Source organism: Glandiceps talaboti, chromosome 4, assembly GCF_964340395.1.
Source record: "Glandiceps talaboti chromosome 4, keGlaTala1.1, whole genome shotgun sequence".
In the NCBI taxonomy this organism is placed as follows: Eukaryota; Metazoa; Hemichordata; class Enteropneusta; family Spengelidae; genus Glandiceps; species Glandiceps talaboti.
In genome coordinates this window covers 12,630,713-12,648,678 of record NC_135552.1, presented here as the reverse complement: position 1 = coordinate 12,648,678, position 17,966 = coordinate 12,630,713, and the positions used below count along the sequence as shown (strand labels likewise).

The following is a 17,966-nucleotide window of genomic DNA, read 5'->3' as shown; positions in this document are numbered from 1 at the left end:
GATACATCCCAAACATATGACATGGAGTCATAACATTGCACCTTTTAAGGAACAGTTTTGTTAGAAAATACTTCTCTATATTGCAGGCCATGAGTTACATTGTGTCATCATGTGATATAAAAACTTGCATGTGTAGCTGTACATGTAACACATAAGAAATGAAATACCTTGAAATTTACTGGATGGACTGACTCTAAAATCTGTGCCTCCATTGACCTGAATATGTTGAATTGCACACAAACATAGCCAATAGAGACACACTTTCAAATAATTTAATGAATTTGTATCTCTAAATGGTAACTGACCTCCACTGTGCATGTTTTCTCCAAATTTTCTCACTTTCTACTTGATTTTTTTTATTATTATTTGTGTCAATATGACTTGAAATGATTTAAACTTTTGAAACCCTAAAATTAGTGATACTTTTATGATATAACTAAGTTGTGTTTTACTTCTGAATGGTGCTCTAAATGGCATCCAAATGGTGTTCATTTTTCAAAAAGCTCTTACTGTGGGAGTGGGACATCCTCTTGTATAGCAGGCGCACGTGTGTGTAGTGTGCACTTCTCCCCATACTGTTTCCAGTTCTCTCCCTACTTTGAAACTTTCTGAAAGCCCTACGTTTACAATTATATTAACTCCATTTCTAATATTGTACTTTACAATTAGCTGAATTAATCTATAATGGTAATAGTTCACTCAATCTAAGAGATATCCTAGAACGTTTGGTTACTAAACCATGAATATTTTGCATGTCCATGAACAGACAATCATATGGTATCATACCTCTCATAGGGTTCCTGTCTAAAGAGCTTTATACATGTGAAGCAATGGATTTGGGACAGCAATTTACCAGATACACTTAACATTACTGTAAATGTAAGAAGTAAAATTAAGTATGCAGTGTGCTGTATTGTGCTTTGAGAATCTAGTGTCTTTTGCAAGCACAAGAAGAACATTTCTTGTCAACAGATGTCGGGGGGGGGGGGGTTCAGTGTGTTTTTTTATTTGTGAGAGGGGGAGGGTTGGATTGTTTTATGGATGAATCACAGGGGGGTCACTATTTTTAAGTACAACACGAACAAAAGTCACCGGCCCACACCCGGCCGTAAAATCTGATCGCTCTCTAAGCAGATAACATTAGAAGAACATGAGTCATCTGCTTACCACTCACGGTTACTCAAAGGTCAAAAGCCAAAGTCTGTTATATCATTAAATCAACCAACCAACAAACACCTGACGCCTTGTTCTTAACAATAATTGAATTAAAATACGTCATGCATAGGTAATGAGTGTCCTGGTATTACAGTAATCATGCAACTTGTCTCTAAGGTGTGAGGAATTTTTTATTGTGTTCTCTGTAAACGACCGCTCCTGAGGTTTAATTTGGAGGTTTAAATCATGAGCAAAATATTTCGCCACACCTCCTTTCAGACCATCAGAATTTTCATGGCCCCCTCTTTGAACCCTGAATTTTGTTCATGCCCCCCCCCCCCACCTGCCGTAAATTCTGACCCCAGCCTAGGTCAAGATATGTTATTTCATACTGTGAACATTCAAACGAAAATTGAATGTAGATGCATTTGGTTTATTTGTTTGATAAAATGTAGTTCTTGTTTTCTTCTGTCATATATCATGAATATATCGACTCTGCATCTAACCCATCTAAATTTGTTCACTAAATTTGATTTTTTTTTCAATGTTTTATGTCAAATTTTAGAAGAAATAATTAACATACTATGGTGATTTTGGTTACCATGACAATACATGTTCATAAAATGACCCCCTTTTTGAACTCAGCATAACAAACTACCCCAGGTAGGGTGGATAACTTTCAAATAAACGTGATTGTTATTAAAGTTATTATTACTATATAATATTTATTTAATTATTATTAAGTGATTTGTAGATCATGTATGTATGTATGTATGTATGTATGTATGTATGTATGTATGTATGTATGTATGTATGTATGTATGTATGTATGTATGTGTGTGTATATTTGTGTGTATTGTATCTGTGTGTATGTATACATGTCTGTATGTATGCAGTGTTCACATAAAAATGCAGGCACGTGGTGACATTAAGCAAACCTTTATCATTAAACCATTTCAATGATTACACGAAAGTGACGACCATGAAATCAAAGTACACATTAAGAACAAACTATAATGAAAACTATATCAAACAGACTTCAACGACAAGAAACTGATTCATCAACGTGTAATTACTAAAACCCATTCACACATTTTTTGTTTCAGATTATATACGTTAATTTGAAAGTAATATCTAGTCCATACACACCTGTGCAAAGTGTAGGGTGTTATCTAGTCTGAAATAAGTTTCAAATCTTAAATATTAGTAAAAGAAGAAAGGAAAAGGAAAACGTCTAGAAATAGTAAAAAGCTCAGTAAAACTTCTCCTTTGTTCTTCATCGTCTATTTTTTCTGTTTTCCATCCAAGTAATCTCTTGGGACATGACTTGCTGCTGTTGTTGTTGTTGTTGTTGTTGTTGTTGTTGTTGGTGGTGGTGGTGGTGGTGGTGGTGGTGGCACAATATCACTGGATGTTATCCCCCTAGTGGTGTGCTTGGTAGGTAGTATACATAGCAATAAGAGTGGTATAATATGACCCCAGAAATATACAGAACTGTGAAAAGAACAAATGAACGTTTGAAGTTTATGATGGCAATACCGTAGATTGTAATAGGCAATAATGAGGTCAAAGTTGAAATCACAATAGGGATGATCATGACAAAGTGGCTATTTATTTTGAATTTCTAATAAATCACTTATTTTATTTGTACAGTAGTAAGGTATTTACACTTTTTTAAAAATTATTGAGTTACAAACACGGAGTTCATGCGCATGTTATTTCACATCATTGTTTTTCTTCAAGTTGAAAAGAATAGTAAAGTTGCTTTTTTTTTAATAATTAAAATACTTTATTTTCTTCCACATGGTGACCATAATGTTGTAGTGGTGTGAAATCTCACAAGGTTGTATCAAAATGATGCTAGCGAGTGTTGTTTCATTATATATAATAGTGTTAATGCTCAAATCATATCAAACTATTGCCATAAATATACAAAAAAAACTTCTTAGCTGTATCAAGGTATAGAGATATAGTGAGTGCTCTTGGAGGAAAGACTGTAATTTAGGCCATATTTCAGTTTGAGAAAACGTCATCTTGTATGGCCCTATTTTTTCATGTTTCTCATTACTTTTTCATATCAACTATGGGTCAGCTGGTCGATTTAAAACATAAAGTAAAGCAATAAAAATCATCTCCATGTCTCTCTGCCTCTTCTTTTCCTCCTCTCTATCTTCTTTTTATTGGATTCCTGGTAACAATACCCTTCCCAACTTCTCTACAGAATTGGCATGTTTTCAACCCCCTACTTGTCAAGAATAACTTCAGTCATGACAGCAATGCTCTATTCGTGAACAAGTTTCGTCACCGCCGCCATGAAAGAAGATGATGTCGACTGTCCAGACACTTTCTTATTATTGCCAGAGATGGCACTGTTCCTCAAAATACTAGTTTGTAGGTCAACTTTACCATGATTTGTTTTACCTGTATAATTCTACGGTTGCTTGGTGGGATTCCAGAACAAATGGTGCAATAAAGTATTGAAGTAACAAAGTATTAAAGACCCAGCAAATACTGCTATATACCAATTTTCGTCCTGTTGTTGTTATGAATTCCTTCATGTACAGGTGCATCTGCAACAAAGGGTACAACGTTCACATATTAATACAGTAATCTACAAAATTGATAAAGAGAGGCTTAAGCAATAATTCCCTTGATACTAAAAACCGCTAATTAACCTTACGCCAATCTTCATGAAATTCACAAACAAGGGCTAGTGTACAGCTTTGAAAATCAAAACATGACCATGATATGAACAATGGCATTCAATACACGACATTAATTTCATCGTGTGTTTATAGCATTTCACGAGGCAATTCAACATGTACAGCACCAAGAGTGAGTCAGCATACGTCAGGGGTCATGTGACATCTACCACCCAACCATCAAACAATGTTACATTTACGGTATTGCGGGTGTTATCGTAAAAATAAAATAAATATATATCTATTGTATTAGGTCATTACGGTTTTTCACAAATACAAAGAAGTACTGAACTGCAATTTATTTTGTTGAACGACCAAACATCAACGACACATGTAAACGTTTACATACTGTTCTCGATGTGTTTCGGCCAATAGTGAAATTCAGAACCAGTGCCCAGTAGTATCCTGGACAAAAACCATGCCAGACAGCCGACAGTAGAAGGGTCAGTTTGTCTTTGTGATAAGGCACGCGATAATAACAGGCGTATTTCAACCAACGAACAGCAGTGACGTTCCAACTGGCGAGGGTATCATTAATATCAATTGACGTCTGGAATGAAATTGGAGTAAATTTTAGAAAAATGCTATTTTTACTGTGTAAAATTAAAGGTGTTACCCAAGGAGTGATACGACAACCCATACTTAGGAGTTCTATTAAATAAAAATACAAAAAAAGGAATATATATTACATAATTATTATATTCCCAAATATTTTCTGTTCCTCGGCCGCGGACAATACGAGTGACAAGCGGCGGGGCCTTGTCACTACAAATCAAAGTATTTTCTGGCAGAGCCCCCGGAGATTTTAAAATGTTGACTGCTAAAAAAACCTCAAGGTTTATTTCAACTCTCCTTTCAAGAAAGGCGTGTGGCGCAAAGATGCAAAACAATATTTTTCATGTGCTTTGAAATATCCTTAATAAAATTTATGATAATTACAGCCGCATTTTAATTCTCCTTTTAATTTATACGTATCCCACAGAAAACGACTTCCATATTAAGATATCAAAAATATTATTCATATTACCAAAAATTTCAGAACATGAATTTGAATCACTAGGTCCCATTTAGGTTTACCGTTTTCATCATAGCCATTGAAACCAAAGCCAGAAGCATTGCACACTAAATCAGCTGTAGAGATAAGGTAGAACGAGTTACTCACTTAGTTTCACCTTTAAATCGAGAGTTCTGTTGATATCTTTGCAAATCATATCAGAAGCAAGGCATGTTTAAACACGTATTTCTTTATTTGTAAAATGATATGTTGCGTTGATAAATACACACACACACACACACACACACACACACACACATACACACACACACACACACACACACACACACACACACAAACAAACACAAACACACATGCATGCACGCATACACACACGCATGAATTGTATGACAAGCATGACAACCGGCTAATCACAATACATGCTGGAATGGAAATATATGACTGTACATGTATATATGAAATCAATACATGGTTACTCACCAGATGTAAATGCACATATGTATTTAAACATCCTCATATACCCACACATGACTATATATATATAACGATCTACAGGAGAGGAATTCTTCATTTCTTCACCTGAAATATAGATTATACTTATCTCGCTACAATCAAAGTAAAAGACAACGTACAACATAATTTGTGTGTGGTGTGTGTGTGGGGGGTGGGGGTGGGGGTGGAGGTGGAAGAGTGTGTGTGAGTGTGTGTACACACACGCACACACACACACACACACACACACACACACACACACACACACACACACACACACACACACACACATTTGTTTAAAAATAATATTGAATGTTGTCAAACATATATGGTTTTAAATCCGGTGCTATTCAAGGTCATTAAAATCAGTTCTGGTTTTGCAAAATGAGAGTGAAAAAAAATTTAAACTGAATGCCTTCCTTAAGTATTGTAAGTAAGGACAGTCTTGTTCTTACACATAATAATTGAATGCAAAAATCTTGGCTATAGTAAATGATATATATACCCCTCAATTGGCAATGTGCCAAACTATAAGAAATCTAAAAGGACTTTGTGATATCAAAGCAGCAAGAAATGTTTAAATTTTTATTCGGTAAACGACTGCTCCCGAGGCTTAATTTGGTTCAAACCATGAACAAAATATTTTGCCCACCCCCTTTCAGACTATCAGAATTTTTGGAGACCCCCCTTTAAACTCTCTATTTTGTTCATGCCCCTCCCCCTCCCATTTCCTCAGCCCCCTCTGCAGTATATTCTGACTCCCAGCCTTATGTAATACTTGGTTCAAGAATTTTGTGATGCGTGCCACAAGAAAGTGAATTTCCATGGCTCTCAATTTCGCTTGGTTTCTCAAAATCTAAAAATCAAATCTGAACAGAAACTTATCGATATATATTTCAATATATGTACATTTTAATACAAGCAACCCAAATACTTTGAATGGTCTAGAACGAAGCCAATCAACGTTTGAAAATTGGGGGGGGGGGGGGAATTGACCCAATTGAAGTACTGAGTACAGATCCCAAATGTAACAACATTTACTTCTCTCATTTGCATTGTCATGATTATGGTAATAAATGCATCGCATTCTGGCATCAAACTCGCTTCTCAGTAACACACGATTTATGTAAAATACAAGTTTGATCGAAGAAGAGATCATATGGATTTACCTTGGCGAATTCTCCAGCAAGATTGCCCACAGATGTGGTTTATTTATTGTGGTGTGCGAAGTTTAGCTAGTTGGGTCAATATTCAAATTTGGATAGGCAAACTGTAACAAGAATTTCCAACTGTTACAGTTTACAGTTGGCGATCTATAACCTAATGAACGAAAACATATATTACATTAATCGCTCATTAATATTCATGCGATGTTTACCAAAACCTAATCAGTTTTAACCATTACTCTAAAGAATATGAGTGCCAAATTTTGTTTCACTTGAGCCAGTCGGGTTTTTTTAGAAAATGGTATCAGACAGACAAACAGACAGACAGACAGACAGACAGACAGACAGACAGACAGACAGACAGACCTTTCATCCCCAATATAAAAGGAAGGTAAAAATGAATCACTTTACATTCAATTAAGGGCCATTTTAAGATAATCTATTTTATGTTCGCTAAGATCACAAAACAATTACACAAAAATAAAACAATTACATGTACTCGATTGAAAATACTTAGTACCCTGCCATACATGTTTTCCTGATTTGTGCTTTTCGTTGTCTTTATCTTTATCAGAGAGACACAAGAGCATTCCTCACTTGATGAGCGTGAATGTTCTTTTATGAATAATTCCATGTGTCTCACTTGGAAGTTGCACATCTAAGACATAGGTGGGACAGTGCCCCTTTTCCTTTAAATCGTGAAATATTGAACAATTTTAACAACATATCGTTTATATTTATTTTCAGTGTTCACTGACGTGATCAACCAATTATATGTATTGAGGGAAATACCCTGTGCTGATTTTGCTTGATCACTTCTTCAATTTACATTTTTTTTCCCTTTGTCGATTTTCAAAATAAAGGAACACAAACATTTTGTCTGAGTTTACATACACATGACACAGAGGATATGGGCGGGGCATTGTCTCAATAATGTTTCCAGATTTATTTAGAAATTACCCACACCCATTTCCCACCAAACGATTGGCTACAATTTTCTCCAATATTGCAACATTCACGTTTAGGGAACAAGCTGAATTTTCGGGGGAGGGGGGGGGGCCTCAGGAGAAAATGTGGGTCATAAATATATTACTAATTCACAGCACTTACTCATGATGCCCTTGAGTGGATAATAACGGCTAAAGAAGTAAACAATTACAGTCGATGTTATGAAAAACATCGATTTCCGAAACAGGGCAATCTGAAAAATGAGAAAAAGGGATTTTGTAACAAAACATTGAAAAGTTTCGACAATTTCCTGTTGCAGACACTATTCTCATACAGCCTCAAGTACATCTGGTCAAAAAAACTTGACAGACACATACATACATACATACATACATACATACATACATACATACATACATAATACATACATACATACATACATACATACATACATACATACATACATACATACAATATATATATATATGTATATATATATATATATATATATATATATATATATATATATGTATCCATCCATCCGTAGGGACACTACAATTGAATGTCACTAGATAAGCTTTTGTTTATCAAATGAAATACTTCAGACGACGATAAACTTACCATTACAGATGGTTCCCTGCTGATAATAACTTCTTTACCATCTTTAGTTTTGATTTTGTATGGTACAAGATGTTTCCCTTGAATGAAATCAATATAGTCAGTATAAAAACAAAATGGTCCGACGAGAAAGGTTTGGAAGTGGAAGATATAGCTGTAGTACTCAAGAACCGGGGGAAATCGTCTGTAGAAGAAAGATATTGTGGTATATAATCAAATTAGCAATAATTGCAACCGACAAGATTGTAATTGGCAAGAATATGATGAGAACATGAAGTAGGTTTGCTGTATTCCAGCTCAACACTGACCTTATTGCCTCTTTCCTTTGTTTTGGGTGTAAATTTGAGCCATCTTTTGCAGACCCTGTGTGTGGACAAGATAGTTGTTAGTAGCAGTATATTCACTATGTTGAAGTAGATGTAGAAAAACTGGAAACATGTTGTTTCAGTTCCTCTATTCATTTCTCATGACCATCTCATATGGAAACCGCTACTGTTAAGTAAATCACAAATAAAGATATCAGTATCTAGAGTATACTTTTAGGATATAAATATATAAATAGAATTATATGTATGCAAATAACTTAATATGTAAATGACTACATTATTATTCAAATGGGTCTCGGTATCCAAATGACTATATTAGTACACACAAGACACTATCAGTATTCAAGAGATACTATTTGTATGCAAATGGAACTATGAGTATGCAAACGACACTAAATATGCGAATGGTCTATTAATATGCAAATGACTCTGTCAGTATGCAAATATTACTCACCATCATGTAAACCAAATGCAACGCTTGTTATCTTCATTGTCATTGCCATCATAGGTCTAAATAATAAATCATAATCATCAAAATTGAAGACAAATGTTATGATCCAAATCAATTTACAAAAAAGATTAGTTTTACGATTACAAAAATCATATCCTATGCAACATAGTTTAAATTTCTATAATGTTTTAGTATTTAGTCAACTGTATTTATATTCCCTGCTGACATTGATTGCACTTGTCTCTTCATTACCTCCACCAGCAGGAGTTGTAAGGAGGTTATGTGAGGAATGAGGGTATGAGCCCAACAGCGTGCCCTGAAATATTGCGCATGCGCTTTACCTATAATTAAACATGTAGACCCACATGTTCAATGACACTACATTGAAATAAGTTTTATAGATTATCATACATGTGAATTACTGCTGATAATTGGAGAATGTAGCGTTTAAGAAAACGTACGTTTCATGGTGGAGAAGTTGCGAAGAATCGTCCATCATTGTTTTACGTAGATGTTCTATAGACAAGTAGGCCATTGAAACAAAAAACACAACCATTGCCATATATTTACGATTTAAAAACTTCATCAGACAGTATCCAACTGTTGAGTGGAGAAGTAAATGCAGCATGGACCTGCAAGATAATGTGAACATAAATTATACTTACGGTAATATATCACAATGCATGACAAACTGTGGCCATTTCACATCGACATCGACACCAGTGGACACAATTGGTCATGGAGATATCACTAGTATTTAGTTTCTAATCTCTTTAAAGTATGATTTACATCTACCTAAAATAACGAGTTTTATATGTAGACAAAAATTCAGTATTCTTGGTGATAGAAGAGAAAAGGAGTTTATACATTACCATTTGAAAAAGGTTGGTTAAATTGAGATGAGGAGTACATATCCATAGTAAAAGCGGTGCCGGTTGAAATAGAGTTTAATAAACCCTAGCTTGGAAAATTTATTAAGATAACATTCTAGATCTCATGGCTTGCTTGCTTGCTTACTTACTTACTTGCTTGCTTGCTTGCTTGCTTGCTTACTTACTTATTTACTTACTTACTTACTTACTTACTTACTTACTTACTTACTTACTTACTTACTTACTTACTTACTTACTTACTTACTTACTTACTTACTTACTTACTTACTTACTTACCATGAGTAACAACTAAAACCTATTGTTAAACCTATGGCAGTTGCTACAACATGTCTTGTCGTTGGACTAACTTTAGTTGGATGTAGTACATGTCTGTAGATGATTGCTAATATGAGTGAACACCCTTGCAGGAAGGGAAATAGCATCTGTAAGAGATGAAGAGATTACAGATACTTTCAGCTATTTACTTGGAGAGAGAGAGAGAGAGAGAGAGAGAGAGAGAGAGAGAGAGAGAGAGAGAGAGAGAGAGAGAGAGAGAGAGAGAGAGAGAGAGAGAGGGGGGGGGGAGAGAGAGAGAGAGAGAGAGAGAGAGAGAGAGAGAGAGAGAGAGAGAGAGAGAGAGAGAGAGAGAGAGAGAGAGAGATTACAGAATCACAAATTTGTATATCCGACCATAGATCCTCCACCCACATTACATTTTTTAGCATGATCGCCTCCTCTTGATCAGGCTAAAAAATGTAAACATATGTACTAAGAAGGTCAATTCAGGTAAAATAACGAAGGTAAAATAGCAATGAACGATTAGCCGATTTTAATCAGATTGGATATTGATATGCCTGTGACTTCTACAGGACTTCCACCCCGTATCGGCTGTAGCTGCGTGGGTTGGTGTAGACCGATGTACTCCAAGGTAAAACTTAGAGCTCTATCTTTAACTGTATCACATTTTTCATTTTTCCAAAACCCCCAAACCTAGGAACCATACTCCAGCAAAGGGATTATACAGGCGTCATAGAGTTTCGTGTACGTTTGATGATAAGATTTTTCTTGAAACTTTAAACTTTGACCAGAGCCCTGTTTGCTGATAAAAAATCGGAAATGACAGAAGTCTAAGAATTGATCTAAAATAACACCCTAAATATTTGCATTTGTCAACATATTCAAGACCATGTTAACCAATTGAATATAGAAACCTAAAATACTTCTGTGACTATTTTTGTTCCTTAAAAGAATCCAATTAGATTTTGACCTATTTACCAGGAGTCTCCATTTTGAACACGACCTATATGAACATGATCAAGTATTGTTTGCATATCCTCTTCATTATCAGAAATTATAACAATTTTATCAGTATATAAAAGTGCAGCAATTGGTTAACCGTCAATATACCTTTCCAGAGAGTCTTGTGCTCAACTGCCAGATCGTTGATAAAAATGCACTAAGGAAGAGGATACATTATCGCCCTTCCTGCCTCACGTCAGTACTTGTAGTAAACCAATATGTATACAATTTCAGTAGTTTGCACATGATGGAATGATAGATGTTTGGTGTTTGATGTTTAGGAGCATTTTACTCACCTCTTGTAGGGGCAACTTTGCCATATCAGCTAATGTAATTAAGAATCCAAACGCCATTGTAATAAGCTACCAACGACAACACACGGTCTTCAAAAAATAGTGACTGTATAAATCCAACGATTACTCAGAATTCAGAATGTCATAAACATAAAGACACGATGCCAGGTAAGGATTAAGGCACACGATCCACAGACTCAACGAAAAAGCTACAACTATCTAAAGTACGCTTTTTCAAGCACTATATCAAAATTGATGTGAACAGTGCGATTGTGTGCAAAACAACATGTCTTTGTGATTCAAGCGTCCTAATTGTTCGAAGAATAAATGTGGTAGAATTATTGAAATATCAACGCGCGCACATGATGTGACAATATAAGTACTCAATACTTCCTCCGTTTCATTGAACATGTAGGTTTTACAGATGTCACCAAACAGTTTAATACAGTCATCATTAAAATCATCATTAAACCAAAAGTGCTTGTAAGCATGTCTGATCAATTTCTGTGAGGCCAATTAACTCGCCAACTCCATTTAAAATATACTAATGACGCTGTATGATAAAAATGTACGGTGAAAGTACAAGCTTTTGTAATAGCTTTTTTCGTCATTACTGTAAATTACTATAGCCATTTCAACTCAAAATCAGCACCACTCCATGTTTGTTTGTGCTTCTACCATGCCATTTTGTTGGTCTAATTATCGAATATCAAAATGTTCTCATCATTCATATATGTTACTCACAAAATAGCTAGAGGTCGTTTTTTGACATACTTTATTCACATAATGTACTAACAAATATACATTTATTGCCTTGTTCTTAAAATACGTCATGCATAGGTAATGAGTGTCCTGGTATTACAGTAATCATGCAACAAGTCTCTAAGAACTTGAAACAAAAGGATGAAACAAACATATCTCCATATATGAGAAAGTGGTTATTGTCGTTTGCAATTTTGTAAATTGCAATATTAAAAAGAGTTTCATATTTTTTTGAACTAGGATAAAGTTTAAATATATGTTTTTGTCAAGTACACACACGTGAAGAAATGCCAAGGATATGACTATGTTATATAATGTGAATCTTTATAGCAGCAGATTTAAGAGTGTTGAATGTACATAGATGTCTTTGTGATCTCAATTATAGCTTTTTTTTCTTGAAACATATTGTGGCGTATTATAACAAAACATTTCATAACAGTCTTTAAACTGCTAAACTGCAAATTTATTTGCTGGTGTATACCATCTTGAATAGATCCCTTAGAGAGTCAATGGCTTTAACAGGAGGGTACTTGTTGCTCTTATCTATGCACTCAACGATGACGTCATCATCCGGGTTCGTAAAAAATATGACGGATTGTCGTCCCTTCATTCTACCAGCGTCAGTCTGAGGAATGACGACTCGGTGTTTCTATGGAAACGTAAAATACACCATATCAATACTTGCAAAGAATTGGGGTTAGGGGATGTTTTAAGAATGACTGGGGTTGATGTACCAATGAAATGAGCTCTATTAATGTTAAACTTGTGAAAATGAAACATATACACAAAATTCATCTTTACCGTCGCCTTCAATTTGCCAGCACTCCATCGTTCCATGAATTGTCCCAAGTTTACTAGGATTGTCCCTTCAATGGGTTCAGCTGGCACATACTGTCCACCACTGTCCAATATCTGATACATCAAACAGCAAAGTACATAACAACCGTACGAATGATGAGACATCGGAAGAGGATAAAGTTGGCTCTTTTGTTGGCGTGTCTTCCGGTTTCTAAATCAAACTTTTGAAGTTGGTGTAATTGATATGAATACTGAATTGTACATATTGTTTTGGTCTTGAAATATTATATTAAAATAGTGCAATTGGTAATCAAGCAAATTGACATTTTTATGGGTAATAAGTTGAATTCTTGTGAGGTCACATGCTACCCTTTGGTATTGAAAAACTGTGTACCCATGATTATTACAACTAAAGTTTTATTTGGCGAAAAGGGTCGACAATAGATTAACGTTTCGACAGATTATGTCTTTGGTTTGGGTTTGCTGTTGTCTTTGGACAACAACACTAAATACTACACGTGACTAATATTGTACTTGAACCTGCGAAGTACTCTCTAACACCACTAATATTAATTGGATTTGTCTCTTTCATTTTGTTTGGGTTACGAAATGTGAATGAGAAGGGTTGATAAGACCATGAAGTCTTATTCAAACTGTATTATTTCGCCATAATCTGTACTATTTTTACTCTTTCTTGTTTCACTTTCATTCCTGAGGGACTCTATTACATGAGAAATGACGTTGGTTCAATAGTTCACTCGTGAGCCACGATGTTTTTACAAACACTCAGACCATTCAAATACAAAATGAACAATAAAATTATTATAGAGTTGCCATGCACAGTATAGTGGGGATGTCGGAGAAGACAAGTTATACCATGTGAATTCTTAGCTGGAAAGTAAACAGATGAAGTAGCTGATGAAGCTATTTAAGTCATCAAGTCCAGGTGTATTTTGACATTTGTCACTGCACTGTAAAAAAATAGTAATACATATCATTTTCAATTTGATTGGGTAAAGGATTCAGTTGTGTGTGTTAGTTTAGAGTTCAATTTTGTTTATCTTTTGTGTCAAAAACGGAATATGAGTGGATCACCAAGGCAACTTCATTTCTCCTGTATTTACATTTATCCTGAACACTAAATCACCTACCTCTAGACCACCGGCATCATCTTGGAAGACCAAAGTCAGTGTATCCAGATCAGTATGTGCATCGATTCTAAGCTGACCTTCCGGGACTTCATAATCTTCGGGCATAGGCAGGTAGTGATGGCAGACAATGGAAGACGTGTTGCTTCCACCATCCATACCTTCATGGGCTTTCCCAAAAAAGTTACAATCCTATATGGAAACAAATACGAGGAGAAATAGTAACTACAATCGTGTCGGAAAATGTGAAAGTGTGAGTTTCTTTATACATTTACATGTACATTAATTTTACTTAACAACTTGTCTTTTTTCCCCAAAAAAGTTTAGTTTTAGATCTCAACAAATATTCATTGAAATCACAGAGCAACCACATTAATAGTTACTGTTGAATTCGAACACAAAAACAACAGATAATAGTACCAAATGCTCATACAAAGCATCAAAGTTACATTCTTCGATATGTAAGATATGTTCGCGGATAACAATTGACCTTCAAAATCAAGGTCATAAGATTGTACTTTCAAGGGATCCAAAGATAGGTACACCTTGTAGTTTACAGTTATGGCAGAGCATTATATCTGACCTTGATGGTGTAAATGTGAAGGTCAATTTCAGTTTATTACTGATAAGGGAAAATCAACACCTGATGAACTTTGACCTAGCATTGGTTTTATTTTTCTAGCTATCAGCCCATTGGATAATTTAGAGATGTTTTAAGGCACTCGTGACCGCCATTTAATTATTTTTCAGTTACGTGTAATTGTGAAGTTAGTCAAACGAAGATTATTATAGATTATAGCATCTGAAAGAATGCATCTCATGATACGTGATGTAGACATTGTTCCCACACTAGGTCACCTGTAAACTTACTGGTAAGTTTAGTCCCTTAGCCAATATTTTCATAAGGCGTCCACTCAGTTTGCTACATATTTTGTAGAAATCTACCAGGATTTTCCTAAATTCCGGAAGCTCTTCATCAGGCATGGTCTGTATAAAATACAATATAAAATGCATTGATGTAAGCCCAAACAATTAAAGTACAATCGTATAAATTGCTTAACATTACTCCACATGGGTACCTTTTGTAGTGAAATTTGGTAAGTATTCCGTTTGCTGAGTGATGTAAAGGTGACATGAGAAGAACACGCTCGGACATTATTTTGTTGCATGTAATGCAAATTTCACTTTCCTGGTATATAAATGCCAGCATAAACCCTCGCAAGTCTCATCAAACCACAATATTATATAGTGTATTCTGAACTATGATTTCGGTTTGCAAGTCAAATAGTCCACAAGATGTATGTATGTATGTATGTATGTATGTATGTATGTATGTCTGTATGTATGTATGTATGTGTGTGTGTGGGGGGAGGTGCATGCGTGCGCGTGTCTGTACGCGTCTGTGTTTGTGTTTATGTATTTACCTTTCCAACAAAATTTTCCCTATATGTGAAAGCTTCTTTCACTTCTTCCCTACTGCACTTCTTATCAGCTCTGAAATATCAACAATTATAATCAAGATAGATTTTCCACAGTTTCGGAAGCGTCGCTAGCAGAAATGGCTGTTTTGTATGTACTGATATCTACCACATAATTGTACTCGAATATCCTAGTACTGTGCACTCCCATCGACTACATAGGGCCCCCAGGGCCGAATGTAGTCGATGAGGGTGCAGTACACACGCAACCCTTTTTGCTAGCGACGCTCCCGAGACTGTAGACATTTTAAGCAACAACCCCAGCGAACCTGATTACACCTGCACGTACACCTACATCCCCTGTAATTTCTGAAGACTCCATGGTTGTTATCTCTGACTACAGTACGATTTATGTAGGTTTATGTATCGTTGGTACGAAAGGTCATAGTTCACATTTAAAAGACTTCATTTTGTACACAAGCTATATTCAATATTTTTTCCTTGCCAGTTTGTGTTGTTTCAATCTAATGTTATTTTTTCTAAATTCCAACCACTCCTACTTAACAACATATAATTAACATTTATTGAGCATTTCATGATCCACCATCTTGTCGAATATTTAGGGGCAGCGAGATCAATAGTTCAATGTAGGATTAAAAAACTAGATTGTATTAGGTTATAAGCCTTAGAACCCCCCCCCCCCCCCCATAACTTAATTGTTCAAAATTGACAATTTTTTTTTCAGACAGCACAGTCAATTTCATATCAGTATGTAATAGTATGTACTACTATGAATACAAAGCCTATATGTAGTGAAGGAAAGGGGTTCTTTTATCGACAAGTTACTGTATTTTAGTGCCATGCATTTACTATAGCTTAGCGTTTACTATATACTCCATTTCTCAATTTGACACTGTTAGATTGCATTTCAAGTATAATCGTTTCTGTAGGATGAGAACTAAAATGTTTCAACCCTAAACTAACAGATTTTAGTTATTTTATCCTACATTGAACACCAAGATCCAACTTTGAATATATGTTACTTGCTCCTTCAAATTCGACGTGGTTTAAATTTTAGATTCGTTAATACTGAAATCCTTGATTTTCAATGGCTTATTTCTGTTGTCTAATTAGTATAACTGTTCAACCATCTTTTGGTCGAAAGTAGTGGTCAACAATTTATCAATTGGTTGTAGTTGGAAAGCTACGTTCTTACCATGCCTGACTGCCAACACACTATTACTGACGGAAGTACATGATGTTCTTTCAAGGAAAGCAACCTACCTACTGAATTGAAGTGTTTGGACATGGTCAGAGTGGTTGTACCGTTAAATAAGAGCTAGGGTACGTAGGAGTAGTCCGTATGTAAGGTAGGCCATGACGGGGCGACACGACGTATCTTACAGTCTGAGGCAGAAGTAGTGGTAGCGCAGTTATTCTACTCACTACCACTAAAAACTATGCAAATCATGTCTGAATGAATTACCTATAAAGTCTATTTTTTTAAAATTACCCTTTAAAACCAAGACTGTTATAGCCATGGTATTCATCGTTATTATGAACAGAATATTCCATCTTCACTTCCTTTGACAACGAGAAAAACTTCTCCGCAACATTGAATACTTGATTTAACTGGAATAGCGAAGAAATGTAGAATGTATTAAATGAATGAACTGGGGTTAAACCTAATTTGGAAATGTATCTAAGGCTAAATATGTAGCCACGAAGAAAGTCATTATCTCGATCACATATCAAAATTAATCAAAGATTTGGGCAGGAAAATATAGTTTTTTGTCGAGAATGCAGCACGTGCAGTTATTGTTGGTGTTGGTGTACTTTGGATTTGTGTGGTCTCCAAGGTGGGTTGTTCTATGCTGGTTTTCAACGAATCGTCGTGCACTAGTTCATATTGTACGAGTCTACTCACCTTTTCCAAGTTGATGCCATGGTTACTTAAATAAACAAATCCAACGGTACTAAATGCATGGTAGAGTTCGTCAATTAATTTCTCGATTTTGTCCTCAGAGACATCATCTTTGTCGACACTGTATGCACTGAAGTCTATTACAGGAATTCCTGTCGTCGACATGGTGTTGGTTAAAGGTCAGCCTTGTACAAGAATGACTATGGACACAAGTCTCGTCAGCTTGCCTTGTCACGTGGTTTGCCAAAATGACAGTGATTTATAAGTTTTGATAAAGATGAATAAAGGTCAAGGACATCACAGAATGTGTGCCATGTATTGTAACAGGTCGACTCAATATGGATAATCCGTATCACAGATATAAAATTTGCATATATAGTTTTTCTTTAGTTCGACGACATGATTGGATTTATCTAACGATCTGTACATAATAAAGTATAGAACTAATATTAAACCAAGGCTTACACAACACAGAGAAATACAGTCGCCCTTTCATCTGGTTATTGTATGCAACGAAGTTGTCACCGTTGTGTGAGAAGGCAATCTTTTTTTAAGTCTACGGCAAACAGCGCTATACGC

At 35.5% G+C, this 17,966-nt stretch overlaps 2 protein-coding genes across 2 annotated transcripts; both read right to left on the bottom strand.

Moving 5' to 3' along the window:
* Nucleotides 1-3,572: 3,572 nt before the first annotated feature.
* Nucleotides 3,573-11,397, bottom strand: LOC144434173 (lysophospholipid acyltransferase 6-like). The gene is made up of 10 exons (XM_078122628.1): nt 11,341-11,397; nt 10,043-10,188; nt 9,335-9,505; nt 8,877-8,932; nt 8,405-8,459; nt 8,100-8,280; nt 7,641-7,731; nt 4,885-4,988; nt 4,207-4,407; nt 3,573-3,725 (listed from the first exon to the last, which is right to left on the bottom strand). Exons 1-10 carry the CDS (start codon nt 11,395-11,397, stop codon nt 3,573-3,575), a joined length of 1,215 nt encoding a protein of 404 aa, XP_077978754.1.
* A 1,165-nt stretch (nt 11,398-12,562) lies between these two features.
* LOC144434172 (uncharacterized) lies at nt 12,563-17,552 on the bottom strand. The gene is made up of 7 exons (XM_078122627.1): nt 17,391-17,552; nt 16,977-17,095; nt 15,470-15,539; nt 14,916-15,032; nt 14,049-14,237; nt 12,901-13,011; nt 12,563-12,748 (listed from the first exon to the last, which is right to left on the bottom strand). Exons 1-7 carry the CDS (start codon nt 17,550-17,552, stop codon nt 12,563-12,565), a joined length of 954 nt encoding a protein of 317 aa, XP_077978753.1.
* Between the last annotated feature and the right edge of the window lie 414 nt (nt 17,553-17,966).